The 16,749-nt window shown below is 35.8% G+C and overlaps 1 protein-coding gene across 3 annotated transcripts in view; it reads left to right on the forward strand.

Annotated features, from left to right (window-relative positions):
• Positions 1–720: 720 nt before the first annotated feature.
• The window catches only part of HBS1L (HBS1 like translational GTPase), a 61,188-nt gene continuing 45,159 nt past the window's right edge, over positions 721–16,749 (forward strand). Inside the window, exons 1-5 of one of the 3 annotated variants that reach the window (XM_035899898.1) lie at positions 721–1,771; positions 2,948–3,013; positions 4,924–5,058; positions 7,988–8,182; positions 8,828–10,347. In XM_035899898.1, coding sequence (XP_035755791.1) covers positions 1,729–1,771; positions 2,948–3,013; positions 4,924–5,058; positions 7,988–8,182; positions 8,828–10,314 — 1,926 coding nt within the window. In that variant the 5' untranslated portion in view covers positions 721–1,728 and the 3' untranslated portion in view covers positions 10,315–10,347. Of the gene's footprint in view, positions 1,772–2,947; positions 3,014–4,923; positions 5,059–7,987; positions 8,183–8,827; positions 10,348–14,166; positions 14,239–16,749 lie in introns of those variants that run through there. The other 2 variants (XM_035899897.1, XM_035899900.1) reach the window with 2 other exon arrangements.

Genomic DNA, 16,749 nt, shown 5'->3' on the forward strand with positions numbered 1-16,749 from the left:
GGAGCTTTCGCACGGCTCTGGCACGCAGGCCAGGCCCTGGCAGGGTTTACCTGAGTTGCCTTGAGCTGCCGAAGTTGACAGCTTTTCAGGCGGTGGGAGTGACTTGAAAACCAGCCCTAATACCATTGAAGCTGCCCTTCTTTAGTCTTGTAAAGCTCAGAAGTTTGTGTTCCCAGCCTAACTCTAGCAAATTGCTGCTGGTGTGATTCAGCCATAGGGGCAACAGCTGTTCCCGGTGGAAGAAATGTAGTTCTTGAAGACGGAGCTGAGCATCTAAGGAAGAACCTGTTTTTCAGACACCTTTCTGTCATATTTGACTTAAGCTCGCATGAAATGAGTGAGCTCATGTGTAAGAACTCGGCTTGTACCTGCAGTACTGCAGCTTTCTTTGTGCCCTGTCCCAGTAACTTAGCAAACTGTAAATTGCACCCTTTTTTCTCAGAGGTTTTGTCTGTGTTGGCTTGAGCTGTGGAAAAATGGACGCACTTCCAGTTGATACTGGTGTTTTAAGGAATCCTTTGGTATGGGAGCAGCTATTTTATTGCCTCACTTTCTCATATGATAGAAAAAAATTGTAAGAAATATTTCTGCCTACCTCTGGTCTTTTGCTGTTGAGTGAACAGATGCAACATGTATATGTATTACAGTAGCACGAATTGGGTTTTCCACCATCATCTTGGAGTTTTTGGGGAAGTCATGTAAATTCAGGTGAGCCGTGACATCTGTGTGGCCTACCTTGCAGGTTTTACTAGTGCAAATTTACCTAATATAGGCAAAATCTTAGACTGGTTTGGGGATTTTTATTGCTTCCTTCTTTCATCCTCTAGAGATTTTTTTTTATCACAGATTGGTTGAAATGTTGATTTCAACAGAATCTCTGTCATCTATGAAGTTAGGTGCCCAATCTGTAGAATTCATTTCAGTGTTTGTATACTCATTAGAATATCTTTTAGTGAGGTTGCTGAGATACATAGTAATTTGCAGTAGCCATATGAGACTTAAGTTGCTATTTGAAACTTTACTGTTGCTGTACACGTCAGGTTTAATTAGAAGTCTGTATATGTGTGGTTTTTATACTTGCATCGTATACCACTTTTGTAGTCACATACAATCATTTCTGTCTCAAATGAAGTACACTCGTGTCTTTTTTTATTTAATATAATGCCATATGTTCTTTTTATGCCACTTACGATTCTGTAATGCTTTGTCTGGCCCAATTATTTGTCTTTTTTCTAAAATAAATATTTGTAGTATTTTTTGGTCTCCTTTCATAGGAAGGCTTCTGAGGCCTTAGATCTTGTCGTCTTTATTTGACCATATTCTATTTCCGCTCTCTCCTTTTTGAGGTATTGTGATCAGAACTGAGTGTGATATTCCAGCTGAGAGTATGCTGGTGATACCGCTGTTGATATTGTGGAGTGCTTCTGTGGCTTCTACTCTGTTCTCTGTAATTTCTGTCATTTTTTAATAATTATTTTTATGGCCAGTGCAAGCTGAGCCATTTTCACTGAGGTGTCTTTTTCTTAAACCAGTATGTTTTTCGTAAACCGGTGACTGAACACACACTGACAAGACTTACCTTGATTTCACTTACTGCTAACTGTGAGTTTTAAACATTCACACAAGTCATCTTGGAGTTCCTGACACTCTCCAAGTATTAGCCAAACTACAAAAAGTGTTCTTATTTTGAAAAAAATGTGCAGCTCTTCTCTAGACTTCTTATAGATCATGGAACCAGGAGATAGTGTGTCCTTTCCAACATGGTCAAAAAGTAGGTAACAATACATTCTCTTTTTTTAAAGACAAACAATCAAAACAAGCCTGTACTATCTTTTCTTTATCCCATGATACTTAATTTCCGAAGTAGACCTCTGGGTGTTTCGCTAAACTTTTCATACGCTTGTGCCAGCCCTATTAGCTGCTGGGTTTGGTTGGCATTTTCTTGAAAATTACAGTTAATTATAGAGTTAAGTTTACTTTGAGATAAATGAACCTTTCATGTCCCAAATTCTGAGCATTTTATAGATGGATACAGTGTTTGTAATGTTCCAGTTCTATGGTCTGTAAGTTGATACCAGAGTGCAGTTTTTTTTTTTAGCTGTTAGCTACTTTTTTCTGTACTCTTTTAAAACAATAAACAATACATGTTTATTTGTGAAACTGCCAAGTGTATGCAATAACATCTTTAAAAATAGTTCATTACTTTTTTCATGTATCTCATTATTAGTGAAAATTACAAATTTATCTTCAAGATTTACATAATACTAGGATTTTGGGGGGATAATAATTTACTTTCTCTTTGTGTTTCCTGATAACAGATTCCTGATACCTTTCTGATACCTTTTTTTTTTTTTTTTTAATGGGGAAAGTATATGGCTATGCTTAAATAACTGTATAAGACTCTTGCTTTTTGGCTGAAACAATTTTGCATATTAAAAGTGAATTGTGAATTGTGTTTTTGTTTTGCTGAACTTGAATTGAAAGGTAAATGGCTGTGAGGATAGACCAGAGAAGAAAGCTGAGAAGTAGATGGGTATGGAGTAGAAATGCTGATCCTGAAATGTTGGAGTAGAGATTGTAATTGAACTGCCTGTGGTTAAGACTATTGAGAAGTCAACCAGAAATATCAAGAGAAGTGCCGTGGGTAAAGATTTCTGGAATTGTAGAAAGTTGGGTTTGGAAGCAGCCTTCCAAAGGAGATGCTAAAGGAGATGGTGTGAAGCATGGCAGCTCGAAAATTTTCAGCTTTCCTAAAGAATAGACTATTAAATGTTAAAATTCTATTATTGTAACTTACAGTTTCTTACCTAGGTAAATAAACAGTACTTCACTGCAGTTTTGGAATATTAGAGATGCATGATTTCTTAAAACCTTGTTTAAAAACTACCCTTTGAATATTAAGTATTTAGAAATTGTGCAGGCTAACCTTACTGTTTCTGCTTCATAGATTTTGAAGATGATGATGTGTATGGCCAATCAGTGGAAGATGATTATTGCATTTCTCCTTCAACAGGTTAGTTCAAATGATTACATATAAGCATTGTCCATTGATTCATATTCTGGTATTTATTTCTAGACTAAAACAATATTTAAAAGGTAATGAAACTTCTGAAAAGTGCCTAGAGGCCCTAATCCTGTTGAAGTTAGGTAGTGTTAGGCACTGTTGTACTTTCGGAATTCACATTAAGACAACTGGGCACATCTCAGGTGTACAAGTATATCATCTTGGATGGTCAGAATGTACTTGATAATGTAAAAATCTGGTTTATGGGAACGTGTTCATAGTCTGGAAACATTTGGGATCTCTTAAAATTGTTCGTAGCGTCTAGCTGGACTTAGCAGTTGTGATTCCGCACCTGGTAGTTGATGTCTTCTACACAACTTTTGAGTAAATGTGGTGTAAGGGGTCTTGTTGTGGGATGCAGCACTGGTCCTCACTGGCTTCTGTTCTCATGCAAGATTGTGTGGAGCTAATAAACCTTCAGGCATTTGTAATGTTGCAAAGTAGGCGTAAAAATAGCGATGCTGTGTGCTCAAGTAAGACATAATTGGAGTGTTAAGGTCCTATGTAGAACTATTAAGTTGTGTTTTCCAGTCAAATCTCTGGCAAGATTATCAGTTTAGGTTTCCCCCAGATTTGTTGGCAATGTTTGTAGGGCTGAGTAGGCCCTGAAAATAGTATGGCTGGTGTTGATGTGAAGCTGTGCTACTGCAGGTAACTAGGATGGATCTAAATCCACTATGACTGTGACATGGTCTGTGACCTCTGGCCACAGGTACTTGAGTTAATTAGCTCTTTAAAAATCTGTTCTTCCGTCATCCTGTTGATTTTTAGATAAGCGAATCTAGGTGTGTAGTATTTGTAGTCACATTCCCTGATTTAAATTCAGATTGTCTTGCATTCAACTTCAAAGTTAAATTGCTAGAATTTTTCAGACCTTTTCTAAGAATTAAGGTAACCTTGTATTTTGTGATAGAGATGTGCAACGTGTTTACTTTTTAATCAATTATAAACTGCTAAATTGCAAAACAAATGCTTGTTTATGCACGGTAATTTTCCTAAGAATTCTTTTTACATAAGCTTAATTTATAAAACAATCTGATGTAGATTGCATACCAATCTTTTAATAGGTGCTTCAGTTATGGTGATTGAATATGAAATGGTATGCATTTGGGAAACAGTTGCTAAGTCTATACTACTTAACTTCTGGATATACATATCCTTTCAGTACATATTTCAAAGCTGGGGAGAATATTACATAAGGAAATTCATTTACATTATACTTTGTACATTTCTGAGTGTATGTAATGACTGGGGCTCATGTTCAGCAAGAAGTTTTATCTATATATGCCTTAATGTATTGCTAAATCAGAGTGGAATTATGCACTTGTTTAAAGTTTTGTGTGAATACATATTTTATCTCAAGTCCTTGGAATTGTTACCAGTTGTTTGACAGTGACATACTGTACAAGCAATGTTATTTTCATGCTACTTTTTTTTACTTGTAACTGAGGTTAAAATAAAAAGTGGAATAAGTTTCTGAAGGCATTAGGCCACAGTTGGCAATTTGGTATAGAAAATACTATTTTTCAAACATAGTATATTCCTTTGTTTGAATACTGAACTTTGCAGAATTATTGCATTACATGAATACAAGGATTTTGCCCAGCCTGTGGTTTCACTGTCATGATGACTTGTTTATATTCTAGCATGAACTGCTGTGTGATGATCTGTACAGTCTTCAGGTAGTAGTCATTATACAGCAGTGTCCTGTCCCCTCTCCCTGCCCCCCCCCCCCCCCCCCCCAAACCACTGCAACAGGTCTGCATCATAACTTTTTCTCCCCTTTAGGTATGTTTTATTTTTAAAGGAGGAGAAAAGATTCTACTTTTTTTTAATACTTTGTTTTTTACCTAATGCAGCAGCTCAGTTTATCTACTCCAGACGAGACAAACCAGCATTTGCTGAGCCATTGCAAGAAGAATATGGCTATGAAGGTACAGATGATACCGCTGATTATTTTCCATCCAATCATCAGTTGACTGAAGTTGATAGAGGTAATTATAGAAAATAAATAATTCTCAGAACAATTTTGTTTATAAATTAAGGACTTACAAAAATAGTCTTAAATTAATGTTTGTTACTTGACTGACACTATTAACAATTTTGTAATCTTTTTGTAGAACAACACCCTTCATGAGCATAGCATCAGTGGTGATTCTGCAAGTTTGTAACTACCTTTTGTATACTACTTGTAACTTGGTTGCATACATTGAAATGTATTCTTACTTTCTTATTAGAAATAATGAGATTTGATACAAAATTCAGATACAAGAACAGCTGTACTGCCTCAGGCCAAGCATCCGTGTAGCTCAAGGTCTTGACTCTGCAAATGGATGCTTAGGAAAAGAGTATTAGAAGCAGAGTATTTGTAGAATGATTTTTTGCTTGCGTTACATTCCAAATTATGGCAACTAGCAGTATTTAAGAGGTTTTCAAAGTCTCACATTTCCTTGAAACAGTAGCCAGCATCTTTAGATACCTGTATCCTCTATAAACTTTCCTCACTCAGTTTTGAATTCATTAGCGTTTCCTTTCCGTTCAGTCCTGCAGCTGTGAATTCCACATTACAAGCCAAGTTTTGAGCTAAGTGGTTGGGGAAAAAATCATAGAATCATAGAATGTTTTGGGTTGGAAGGGACCCCTAGAGGTCATCTAGTCCAACCCCCGTGCAGTGAGCAGGGACACCGCTAACTAGGTCAGGTTGCTCAAAGCCCCACCCAACCTGGCCTTGAATGTTTCCAGGGATGGGGCCTCCACTACCTCTCTGGGCAACCTGTTCCAGTGTTTTACCACCCTCATTGTAAGGAATTTCTTCCTTATATCTCGTCTAAACCTACCCTGTTTTAGTTTAAAACCATTACCCCTTGTCCTGTGACAGCTGGCCCTACTAAAAAGATTTTCCCCATCTTTCCTATAGGCCCGCTTTAGGTACTGAAAGGCTGTAATCAGGTCTCCCCGCAGCCTTCTTTTCTCCAGGCTGAACAAGCCCAACTGTCTCAGCCTGTCCTCATAGGAGAGGTGCTCCAGCCCTCGGATCATTTTTGTGGCCCTCCTCTGGACCCGCTCCAACAGTTCCATGTCCTTCTTGTGCTGAGGGCTCCAGAGCTGGATGCAGTATTCTAGGTGAGATCTCACCAGAGCTGAGTAGAGGGGCAGAATCACCTCCCTCGACCTGCTGGCCACGCTTCTCCTGATGCAGCCCAGAGTACGGTTGGCCTTCTGGGCTGCCAGAGCACATTGCCGGCTCATGTCCAGCTTTTCATCCACCAGTACCCCCAAGTCCCTCGTGGCAGGGCTGCTTTCAATCCTTTCTTCCCCCAGCCTGTATTGATACAATACTTGCTTTTGTTTTTTAAACTTGCTGCCTGAAAAAGATTCACAAGTCTCTTTCCTAACCATTAGTAGTTAGCTTAGTTTGTAATGTTTGGGAAATAATCAGGGTTATTTTGAAAATGTTGATAAACTCAGAGTAAAGTGCATTGGTGAATGAATATACAGTAAAATGCATGAATGAAATTTGTTATTTAAAAAAGTTCCAGAAAATTCAGAAACAATAGATAGAATAGAAACAATCTGGATTCCATGTCACGTAAATTGGTAGAAGCTGTGCTATTGCATAGACATATGGGTAAATATGATAAAATGGGGTGTAATGTACATGTTTTTACAGCAGGAAATAATATTATAGAGGGCAATTTGGAAGAATCAGACAGTATGTGTAAATAGGTGACCTAGACAATATGGTACCCTGGCTTTTCAGAATGCTTTTAACAGACTTGATCAGTTAAGAATTGATATTGGAAAAAGAAGAAATGTAGTACTCTAGATTAAAAAAAGATGGGAAAGAAACCTAGAAATAACCATTTCTACTGTGAAAACAGCAGTGGTCCCACAAGACTTGTTATGTTTGGTATAGTGTATAGTGTTGGCCATTAATACGAGATTAGTTTGTAGTACAGAGGCAAGATTGTCCTTGTTGAGTGGAATAATAAAATGGCTAACAAGTACATTGTGCAGGGCAGCGAATGTCTGGGGAACATTTGACTTGATCAAGGGTGCTGATTTAAATAACCTGGAGAAAGTTGGAATTCTGTGGTATTGAATTCCCTTAGCAAAGTTCTTTAAATGTCACCATCTTTGAGTAGGTGTTCAAATAAAGAATCTGTAGTCATCTTCCTGTTGTTTGATTCCTGTTTTCTAAAATCTGAACTGGCAGAAACTGTGATATTCAGGAATATTTTCCTCTGTTCTATTATGATTGTATGTCTGATTAGCACCCTACTTCCAGTGAGTGGCATCCTGGTGACTTTTCAGTCTCTTGTTATGAGGCAGGTCAAGACTTAAGAATCTTACCTTGTTCAAGGCTTATACTAGTTGCTGAAATACACTTCAAAGAAAACTGGTTTTGTCAGCCAAAAAATGTATTACAGCTTTAGGAAAGTTAAAGATTGCAGGTAGTTTCAAACCTGGCATGTTGATCGATGGTTTTCAAGGCCTGAGGACCCTGAAAATGCTGTTTTACTTTGGGTGGTAGTTACAGAGTCTGTAAACACTTCAAATGTGCTGTTCCATGTTGACTTACTAAATTACTTGGGACAATGTTAAGGTTATTTATATTTCTTTTCTGCAGTTAGCAGTTAATTTTACAATGTCAAAGTATTTCAATATTGAGACTTTATAAACTAATAAATAGTAGTCAGTGATATGTTCATTATAGCAATATCTGAAATTAGTCAAATATTCTGCAGGATTTGGGGGCAAAGTTTATCATGGCAATAAGTGAGATTGAAATTAATTTCAAATGGTTTTATTTCTTACTATGATATTTTTCTCCTGTTTTTGTTAACAGATGTGTGGTGCTAGTGGTTAGGCCACTTAAGACATTTTTTTGCGCAGCTTGTAACAGTAATATGTCTCTTTTAGCCCGTCTTAATTCATGCCTTGATCAAATGAGAGAAGTTTTGGCAGAGTCTGTACCAGAGCAAACAATGGTGCAAGCAGTACTGGATAGTAAATTTGATGTACAGAAGGCTTTGGATCTTGTACTTTCACAAGGCAGTAAGCAAAATGTGAAGACCAAGAATGAGGATGCTGTGATTATAGGAAAGACGATGAAAGGTATACTTCTATTTAATTGTTTACATTGAAGATGATTCATTTCTATGTACAGTTTAATTTTGGCTTTACAAGCTGTGAAGACGCTTGCTATTGTATTAGTCATTTATTTGAAAAATTAAAACAGACCTGTGTTCTAAAAACATTGAAAGGAAACGGTAGCTTTTCTTGAGCTAGAAGTCAAAATAAAACCTTAGTGTCAGCTTAAATTCAAACTGCAACCAGTTCACAGTAAATTTCTGATTTCCAATATTTGACTTACTGAATGAATACATGTCCTAGAATTTGGACAACATCTGTAAGTTTTATGAAGTTCCATTATTTGTTTGGTGAACTGACATCTCCTATCCCCAATACTTCCCATTTTTTGGTAGTGCCTATACAGTAGCTTTCTTATTTTGATTTATGCTTAAATCTTCATAATCTTTGTTGGTATTCTTTGCTGATTCTTAAAGTTTCTTAGGTATTTCAGTAGATACCCATAACTTAATAGTAGAACATTGCATATCTTTGAATAACACTTAGTAATTAAATGCCTTTTCATGTTTCTTCTTGATTTTTTTTGTTGCTGCTGTCTACTTTAAAAAAATTGGATATTTCGTTGTGACTGCACTTCCATCTGAAAATTATTGGCTATTGTAAGGTAAGGAGACTTACTTTGTTGTCCAGAAATGTGTATTGATACAGACAGTTTCTCTTGTGCAGTAGAAAATGTTGCTGACAACACCAACAAACCCGGGTTTGGAAACTTGACAGCCAAAAGTGGTTCAGCTTGTTACTCTGTAATTGCAAATGACAAAATGCTCCTTAATGCTGAAAAGTTCAGTATACCTACATCTGAAAGGAAAAGATTGAAATCCTCTGCACTTGTTCTGTCGTCTTCTTTCAGTGATGATTTGTGTAAAGGATCATTTTGTGAACCTGTGAATAAACAGGCAGAGAATCAACTACCAGAAAGTGCTAATGCAGTAAGTTCGATTCCTGACAGTGAAGATGTTTACTTTAGCATAGGAAGTAACCCATCTGGAAATTCTTCCTTTAAGAAGTTGGAATGCAAGGAAACACAGGACTTGAAATCCTTGCTGATGCAGAATGTGGTTTGTGATTCTGTGAGCCTTGAAGACAGCATTCCTCTTGTTTCCTCAAATACTTCTGATAGTAACAGTAATGCAGATTTTTACAGTCGTCCGTGTTTAACAAGTGCTTTAGGAAAACTGGCTCTTGATAACGAAGTTAGTCATACTGTAAATAAAAAGAATGAACTTCTTGAAAATTTTTCTTCACTTGTGCAAAGTAGAAAGCAAGAAAGCCCCTCTTCAGACATGGCTGCTTTGCCAGTGTTAAGGTCTGGAAGTACATCACTGGCTGACTTACTTCAGGAGCACCAGGAAAGCAGTGCTAGCCACTGTTATTCTTTGGCTGATCTTTATACCCAGTCAACATCAAGTCTCACTGATATGAAATTGGGAACCTCGCCATTATCGCAACTAGTAAGTCAATCCCAAACTTCAGGTGGAATGCCAGAGCTAACAGGATCTTTGTCTTCTCTAGCCCTTTCTAAAGTTTCTCCACTAAAGGAAGCTGAGAATTTATCACTCTCGGATTTAATAGCAGAGACAATTGAAGTAGATAAAACTCAACAAAAGACAGACTTCCCCATGCTCAATGTAGCTGAACCTAGGCCCTCTAAAAGAACCAACATTGATTTAAGTGTCCTTGTAAAAAATGCAGATGTATCTGCAGAACAAAATGTGGTGGGACAGCCAAATATCTTAAGCCCTGAAACTAAACTTTTAAAAGAAAAACAAGGAAAATGTTCAGGTTTTGCCAAAACAAATAAAAAACCCAAAAGAGGGCTTATTCCTAAGAGGCAGGATTTGTCCCTTTCATGGATGAAGGCGCTGCGTGCAAGACCTTCAGCTTTTGCTTTAACCTTGTGTCTCCGTTATCCTCCCAAAGGTTATAAGCGGCGCACAATTGGTGTGCATAAGGCTTTCCTATACAGTAGACAAGTACAAGACGTAAAACCCAAGGAAACTGGTCCTATAATAGCTATAACACCATTTGACTTCAAATCAGCATCTCCTGATGATATTGTGAAAGCTAACCAAAAAAGAGCTTTTACAAGAGAGTAGTGAAAAGAAAAGGGTCGGGGGGAAAGAGAGAAAGAATCAGTGTTTATATCTCTGTATATTAAAGAAAATCCTAGTTATGTGGGACCTATTTATAAACCAGAGTTGTATTTTTTTATTTTTTCTAATTGACATACTACAGTTCTCACTGTTCGGTAACAAATTTGTATGTGAACTTTTAAGCTGTTGCACTGAATATCTTTATTTTTGCCTAATTTTCATTGACAGTTTAACATTTTTAACTTTTGCAAAGTCTTGAACTTTAGTATATAGATACTGCACGTACAAAATTCTGTAAACACCATTAGACTTCTTGAAACATCTCTCCAGGTATGGAAGATCCAGTTAATTGGGAAGAACACTGAATTATTATTTTGTAAAGTAATTTAGTTTTGCTATGTTGTGCATAGTTTGGGGAGCGGGAACTTCAGTTTATATTATGACTGTTTTATTAAATGTTCTTCAAGTTAGGTTTTCTGATATGTTGTTATTAAACTGCCAGTCTTATAATTGGTATTTTAAGTCAATGTCACTATTCTCTTCTATCTTTATACTGCTTACGCTATTACAACAGAAATACCTTTAGTTTTTAAAAGCCTCACTAACCTCAGGTTTTGACAGTTTTAGTTGTGATAGGACATGCATAGTTTTTGATAGGACCAAATATGTAAGGGAACAAGCAATTAAAATTGTGCCCCCCCCCCCTTTAATCAGTTGTCAAAATGTGATACTCAGAATTTTATAACAGCTATTTTGTAGATACATATATGTGTTGCATGTATTTCATGAGAAGTTTCACTAGGATTCTATGGTTTATTCTCAAGTCTTTCAGAAAAGTATTGGAATAACAATTTTTTCATCTTTAGCATGAGAGTCTTTGCTCAATGGAAAAAAAAAATTCAGGCAAAGCATAAGTGCTGTTTGTGTCTGCCTCTTGTCTGTTTTGAAGAAAGCTTCCTTTAGTAATGGAAATATATTCTTTTCTACTGTTTGCACCCATTGCTCTTACTTTGAATCTTTATATGGAAGATCAGAATCAGGACATTCTGGACTTATTTTTTTAGCTGATAATTACCAGATTCTGGTGCCCCTGTTAGTCAAATTAGTAACTGCATGTATGTTTCAACTTTCCTTTTAGTACACATTACTACTTTTAATATATTTCCAGTGTCAGTATTTTAGATCCTGGACACCAATAAGTGCAATAAAGGTACTGCTACAACTAGAAAAATATGGTTGTTCATATACTGCCATACACTTATTCATGCTAAACTTGGCAGCTAGTATGGAACAGTAGAAATAATTTTCATCTAGTTTTAATCCAATTTTTGTTGAGCATATTGCATCAAAAAGAAGACAAAAACTTCAGGTTTATTCCTGACTTCAGGTTGCACTACAGGTTTTTTTCCTACGTAAAAATAAAACATGTTCCAGTGCTCTCAGGTACAAATTTCATGTTCTGTACATTTTGCTGGTTTGTCTAGTTGATGCAGTTGTCATTTTGGACTATGAGCAGTGTGACCTCCGACCTCCTGACTGAAATTAATGTTTCTTACCCTTACTAATAAAAAGTTGTATACAATGACAGTGCTGCAGCGTTTATGTTCTAGTTGAAATGTTAATCTAGCCATCTGTATCCGTACCTATTTTGAGTGCCTTAAAGCATTGAAGTGTAAATAATACCATCCAGCGTACATGCTATGATCTGGTAAGTTCATGAGCAGGAGCACAATTGATTTATTTCTTCAGAAGACTTCCTGTAGAAGTCTGGCTGATACTGATTGTATACTGGTTGTTTTATTGATTGGTCTTAATAGCAAATTCTGCTTTTTGAACAATATGAAATGCTTTTTAGTGATCAGTTTCTCTGTAGTTACTCCAGATATTAACTTCCCACTGCTTAAAAGTCCAAGTCTGTTTTTCCCATTGAGGCAAAATGTCCTGTTTGGAGAGTTTATAATTAAAGTAATTAAAGTTCAGTTTTTCCAAAATTGTGTGTATTCTTCTAGTAGAGAAATTCTAATTGTTTTAAGTAAAATATTAGTACAAAGGTTGGCATTGTCATGCATGGTATATTGTTAGGTGGTTTTGCTTTCTTATGTTTCAAATACTCTTGAGGCCCTATTAGTGTAGGTAGAGATTTCCAGTATGTGTGGTTTTTTTACATTTTCATCAAATACCTTTGTTTTTCCCTCTAAATCTTTTCCCTTATTCTTGTTGAACTTCTGTTTGGTTTTGGTCTGTTTTCTTGTTCCCCTGGCTACTCTTTGCATAAAACTTCTTAGAATTTTAATAATTTTAGAGCCTGAACTGGACGTACACCTAAATATATGTCCTGTGGATTCCATTGGAAGTATGTACAAGTAGTAGGTGGCAATGTGTAGTACTTGGAGCTCAGTTTTGCCATAGGTTTCACGCAGACTGAACTTTGAACAGGTGACTGAAGCCAAAGGGCATCATCAGCTTTGTATGTTTATCGCGGATCTTACTGTGGGATTGATACCTTAGTAAACACCTTTGGATCTTGTTAGGTAGCTAGATTTTCATACATAAATACTTTTTCATTTTAATTTGTCTAAGTGGTGTTAGTGATCATGAAGAAGCAATATATACTGTTCAGTGTAGATAAGGAGTAGGGAAGGGATTTTTCTTCAGCTGGCAATCCTGAATCCTGAAGTGAGCCTTGAATTAGTACAAAGCTGCAGGCCGAACACTGCTGAGGTTCCTAAGTGGTGGACAAAGCTGAATTCCAATTAATTTTCAGCAGAGATTACTTATTTCTGTGCTTGGAAAATTTTAGTTTTGTTTTTGTAAACAAAAGGTAATGTGTTACTGTATTTGCTTTTTAAATGAAACAGGCATTTTAATAATTTCCTTAATTATTCTTTAATTTCCTTACTGGTAATCACCAGGTGTGTGACATTAGTGACAGGTTTAATTGTTTTAAAATACTGCATGATGTTATGGTCTATGGCATTTTTGTATAAGAAGTCTGTGTTTGGCCTTTGCACTGAAGTATTTCTGCCTAATGAATGTTAGAATTCTTGTGAACGAAATTTATTTTATGCTTAACACAGTGAGCTTATTTTATTGACATATGTATATACTTCCTCCCCTCCCATTTTGCAGCTAGTGTGTATCTTTGTCTAATACAGGTTAATTTTGTTATTTGTTTTGGAATTCACGTATTAACGTTGCAAAGTACTTGTATCTGTGTTTGCATATGGGGATAAAAAAGATAATATTAAACTACATAGACATACTAATTCTGGTACTCAGACTGTATATTCCTGAGGTATTTTGTACATTAAATTTATTTTGTACATAATTTTTAAGTGGCTGCTGAATATTTTTAATATAAAATTGCCTTGTGGATATTGCTTTATGTACCTAAATAAAATGCATATTCTTAAAGGACGGACTTAATTACAATTTTTTGTTAACTTACTTGACAGAAAGAGAGTTGTGATTGAATGTTCTATAATGGTTGTATCTATTGTGGAAGCAGGCTCCAGTTCTTATTTAGGTTTGCATGGAAGATTCCTTTGGAGAATGTAAGGCAAAACCTGGCATCTACTAGTGTGTCTTCAGATACCATATTGAGGCTCCAGTTTGCTTTTGGTTAGAAATGGGTTTGTAAAGCTTCTTTTTAGATCATTCTGATAGCATTTTTAAACCTTATTTGGATCTTAAAAAGGAAAGGATATCCGTGAAATAAGAAAAAAGCAACTGCCTAAAGTTAGTTCTCAAGCTCTTTGTTACAGTAGAAATTAGAGCTACTACAGCTGATTTCTTAAAAACAACATTCTTAAAATGTCTCTAAATAGCTGTTCCATTCTTCTCTTATAGGTTTCCTTTTTCTAGCTGATTTCTATCTGAACTTGTTTTGGGAAACCAGGGCAAATTGAAAGTCAAAGTATGAGAAGGGTAGGAAAATAACAACCCCCATTGGGATATCAGAAATGATTGATGCTTTGTACTCTCTAGGATGTGATTTAATGCAATTATGTTTAGCTGTTTTTTAATTACAACAGAAAACACTTTTAAGAAACGTATAGAGTGTTAGCAGCGTAAGCTTCAGATTTAAAAAAACCCCATCGGATTAAAACTTCACTTACCTGTTTTTTACTTTTTATTCGGAAATAACTATATGAGTAATTTCTCATTGAATTGTTCAGACAGTTCTCAGGATCTTAAGCTTCAGAGGCGACAAGTTACTTGAATTACTTGAACGGTTGCACAAGAATATTTCAAAATCTTATTTCTAAGAGGCTAAGTGGTGCGGTGAGGTAGTCTTTACAATTTTGTGTTTTGCTCTGTTTCCTCTAATGTCATTCAAATACATTTTTCGGTAATCAATTTCTGAAAATCTATACTTATGCAAAAAGTTAGATCAACTTCTCCTGTTAAAATGAATAGCTGTACAAAATATTTATATGAAGATAGGATATAGCTTATCTTTATGAAATATATATAGTTTATTACAGTACCTTTATACAAGGGCAGTAGTTTGGATTTATACACACAATCATTCACATTTCTTTCAAATCTAAAGTGCTCAGCTATTCAAAGTTGTTAAAGTGTTTTTGTATTAAATGTTGATTATGAATTGTGTTTGGGAGGGGGAAAGAAAAGCAAAAATTTCATCACATTGTAATTCATGCAGTAAAAATAAACTTCCTAAAGTACTGAAAGGGGATGCTTCTCTGCTTTTTTGTTTCTTTGGGAATTGAGTTGAATTTTTATGGATAACAGATCCTTTTTTTGGTTTGTGTGAAGCATAGACAGCTGATAAAATCTACTTAGTGAATTGAACATAAACTCTTATGTCCAAACTGCTATTTAGATGATGAGGAAATGTCATTAGTCCAAGTTACCTATACTGCTGTGTGTGCTAATGGTTTTGACCTTACCGGATTTTCTGTGGGGAAGTAAGAGAAACTTCTTCTGTGAAACTGATGTGTTTAGTCTGCACTAGAAAACAATGTGATGAAACAAAAATCAAAGCCAATGGTTTATTTCTGTATTTCTTGAATCAAGATCTTTTGGTCTTCCCAAATTGCTGTGTCAATGCAGTTCAGTGGCGATGGGTCTCTATTTTAGTATTGCTGTATTATACAGGCAGTTGCTCCTTATGCAGACTGTTTGTCAAAGTATACATTTTTACCCAAAGTAAAAGCTAATTGCAGTTTGTGATTTTTAGGTGACTGTTGAGATGAATGATTCCTATGAAATGGTTAATGGGTTTCTGGTGTCTATGTTGTTATGGAAGTTACATTGCATACTTAAAAATGGCCCATTAAAAACAATTGTCATTGACTTCTGAGGTATGTCAGTGGTTTATTGGTCAAATAATTGATTTGGATACTTAGTGTTAGTAGGATTCCTTTAGAGAATACCCATTGCCCTTCTCTACAACTTTCTGGTAATAAAATGACCAGAAGATGACTAGAACACATAAAATGGTTGCAGACTGCAGAGATTAAAATGATACATTTTGAAAGAAGTCATGAACAATTCATTAAGAATTACACACTTACGAAGACATAGTGAAAATTGTCTTATTCGTTTTATAATGAGAATATGGAGTTTTTAGAGAAGCGTTGCTTGTGAAATTTTTACTCATCATGCCTATGTATGGAGGTAATAGCTGATGAAGATGGACATTATTTTAATATTTCAGTTAGCTATTTTGAGTCCTTTTGTCCATAAAATCAAAGAATGAAATCTCAATATAAATTTATTTTTAACTGCTGGCATATGTTCTTGACATATGTAACATTTCTTCATGTCCTTTGCTTGATCTCAGCAGTGGATATTGGTGATGTTCAGAGATAGCAATTTGAAATGCACTATTGTAATAAGTTTGCTTTCGCTACAGTTAAGAGAAGCAAGAATTTTTGTTTGAAATTTAGCTGATATTTATGGGTGCTCTGAGAAATCTTTCTTAAAGTTAAAATTTCTAAAAAATGTTTATGTAAAAATGGCACCCTCTTAGTCAAAAGGATCTGCATTCTGTGCATATTTGTTTCATTTCTTCTTGCTTTTTCTGGCTAAACTATGTTTTCATTTCTTTTGGCGCATGTTTGTATTGCAGAACAAATACAGATACTGGTGAGTGAGCTAGATTCCATTCCATTTCAGGCACCATTAACGTAATTGTTAACCACTTTGACACTAAGATTTTTGGTTTTGGTGAAGTATGAGCAAGAAAGAGGGCAGATGTCTGTAAATGTGCAATCCTTGCAGGAAATTAAAACTACTGTGAACTGAGCATGTTTAGTTTGATTGTTGTTGGGGTAGCAAGGAATCTACTTCTTAATTAACTAATTCTCATAGTTGAGCTGTCTTTGTGGGGGCACTGGCTGTTTTGTATTAAGGTAATTTCTCAGGAATAGCACCAAGAACAGGGCCTTTATAGGGCTATATGTACAAATA

Source organism: Egretta garzetta, unplaced genomic scaffold, assembly GCF_000687185.1.
Source record: "Egretta garzetta isolate BGI_Z169 unplaced genomic scaffold, ASM68718v1 scaffold397, whole genome shotgun sequence".
NCBI lineage: Eukaryota > Metazoa > Chordata > Aves > Pelecaniformes > Ardeidae > Egretta > Egretta garzetta.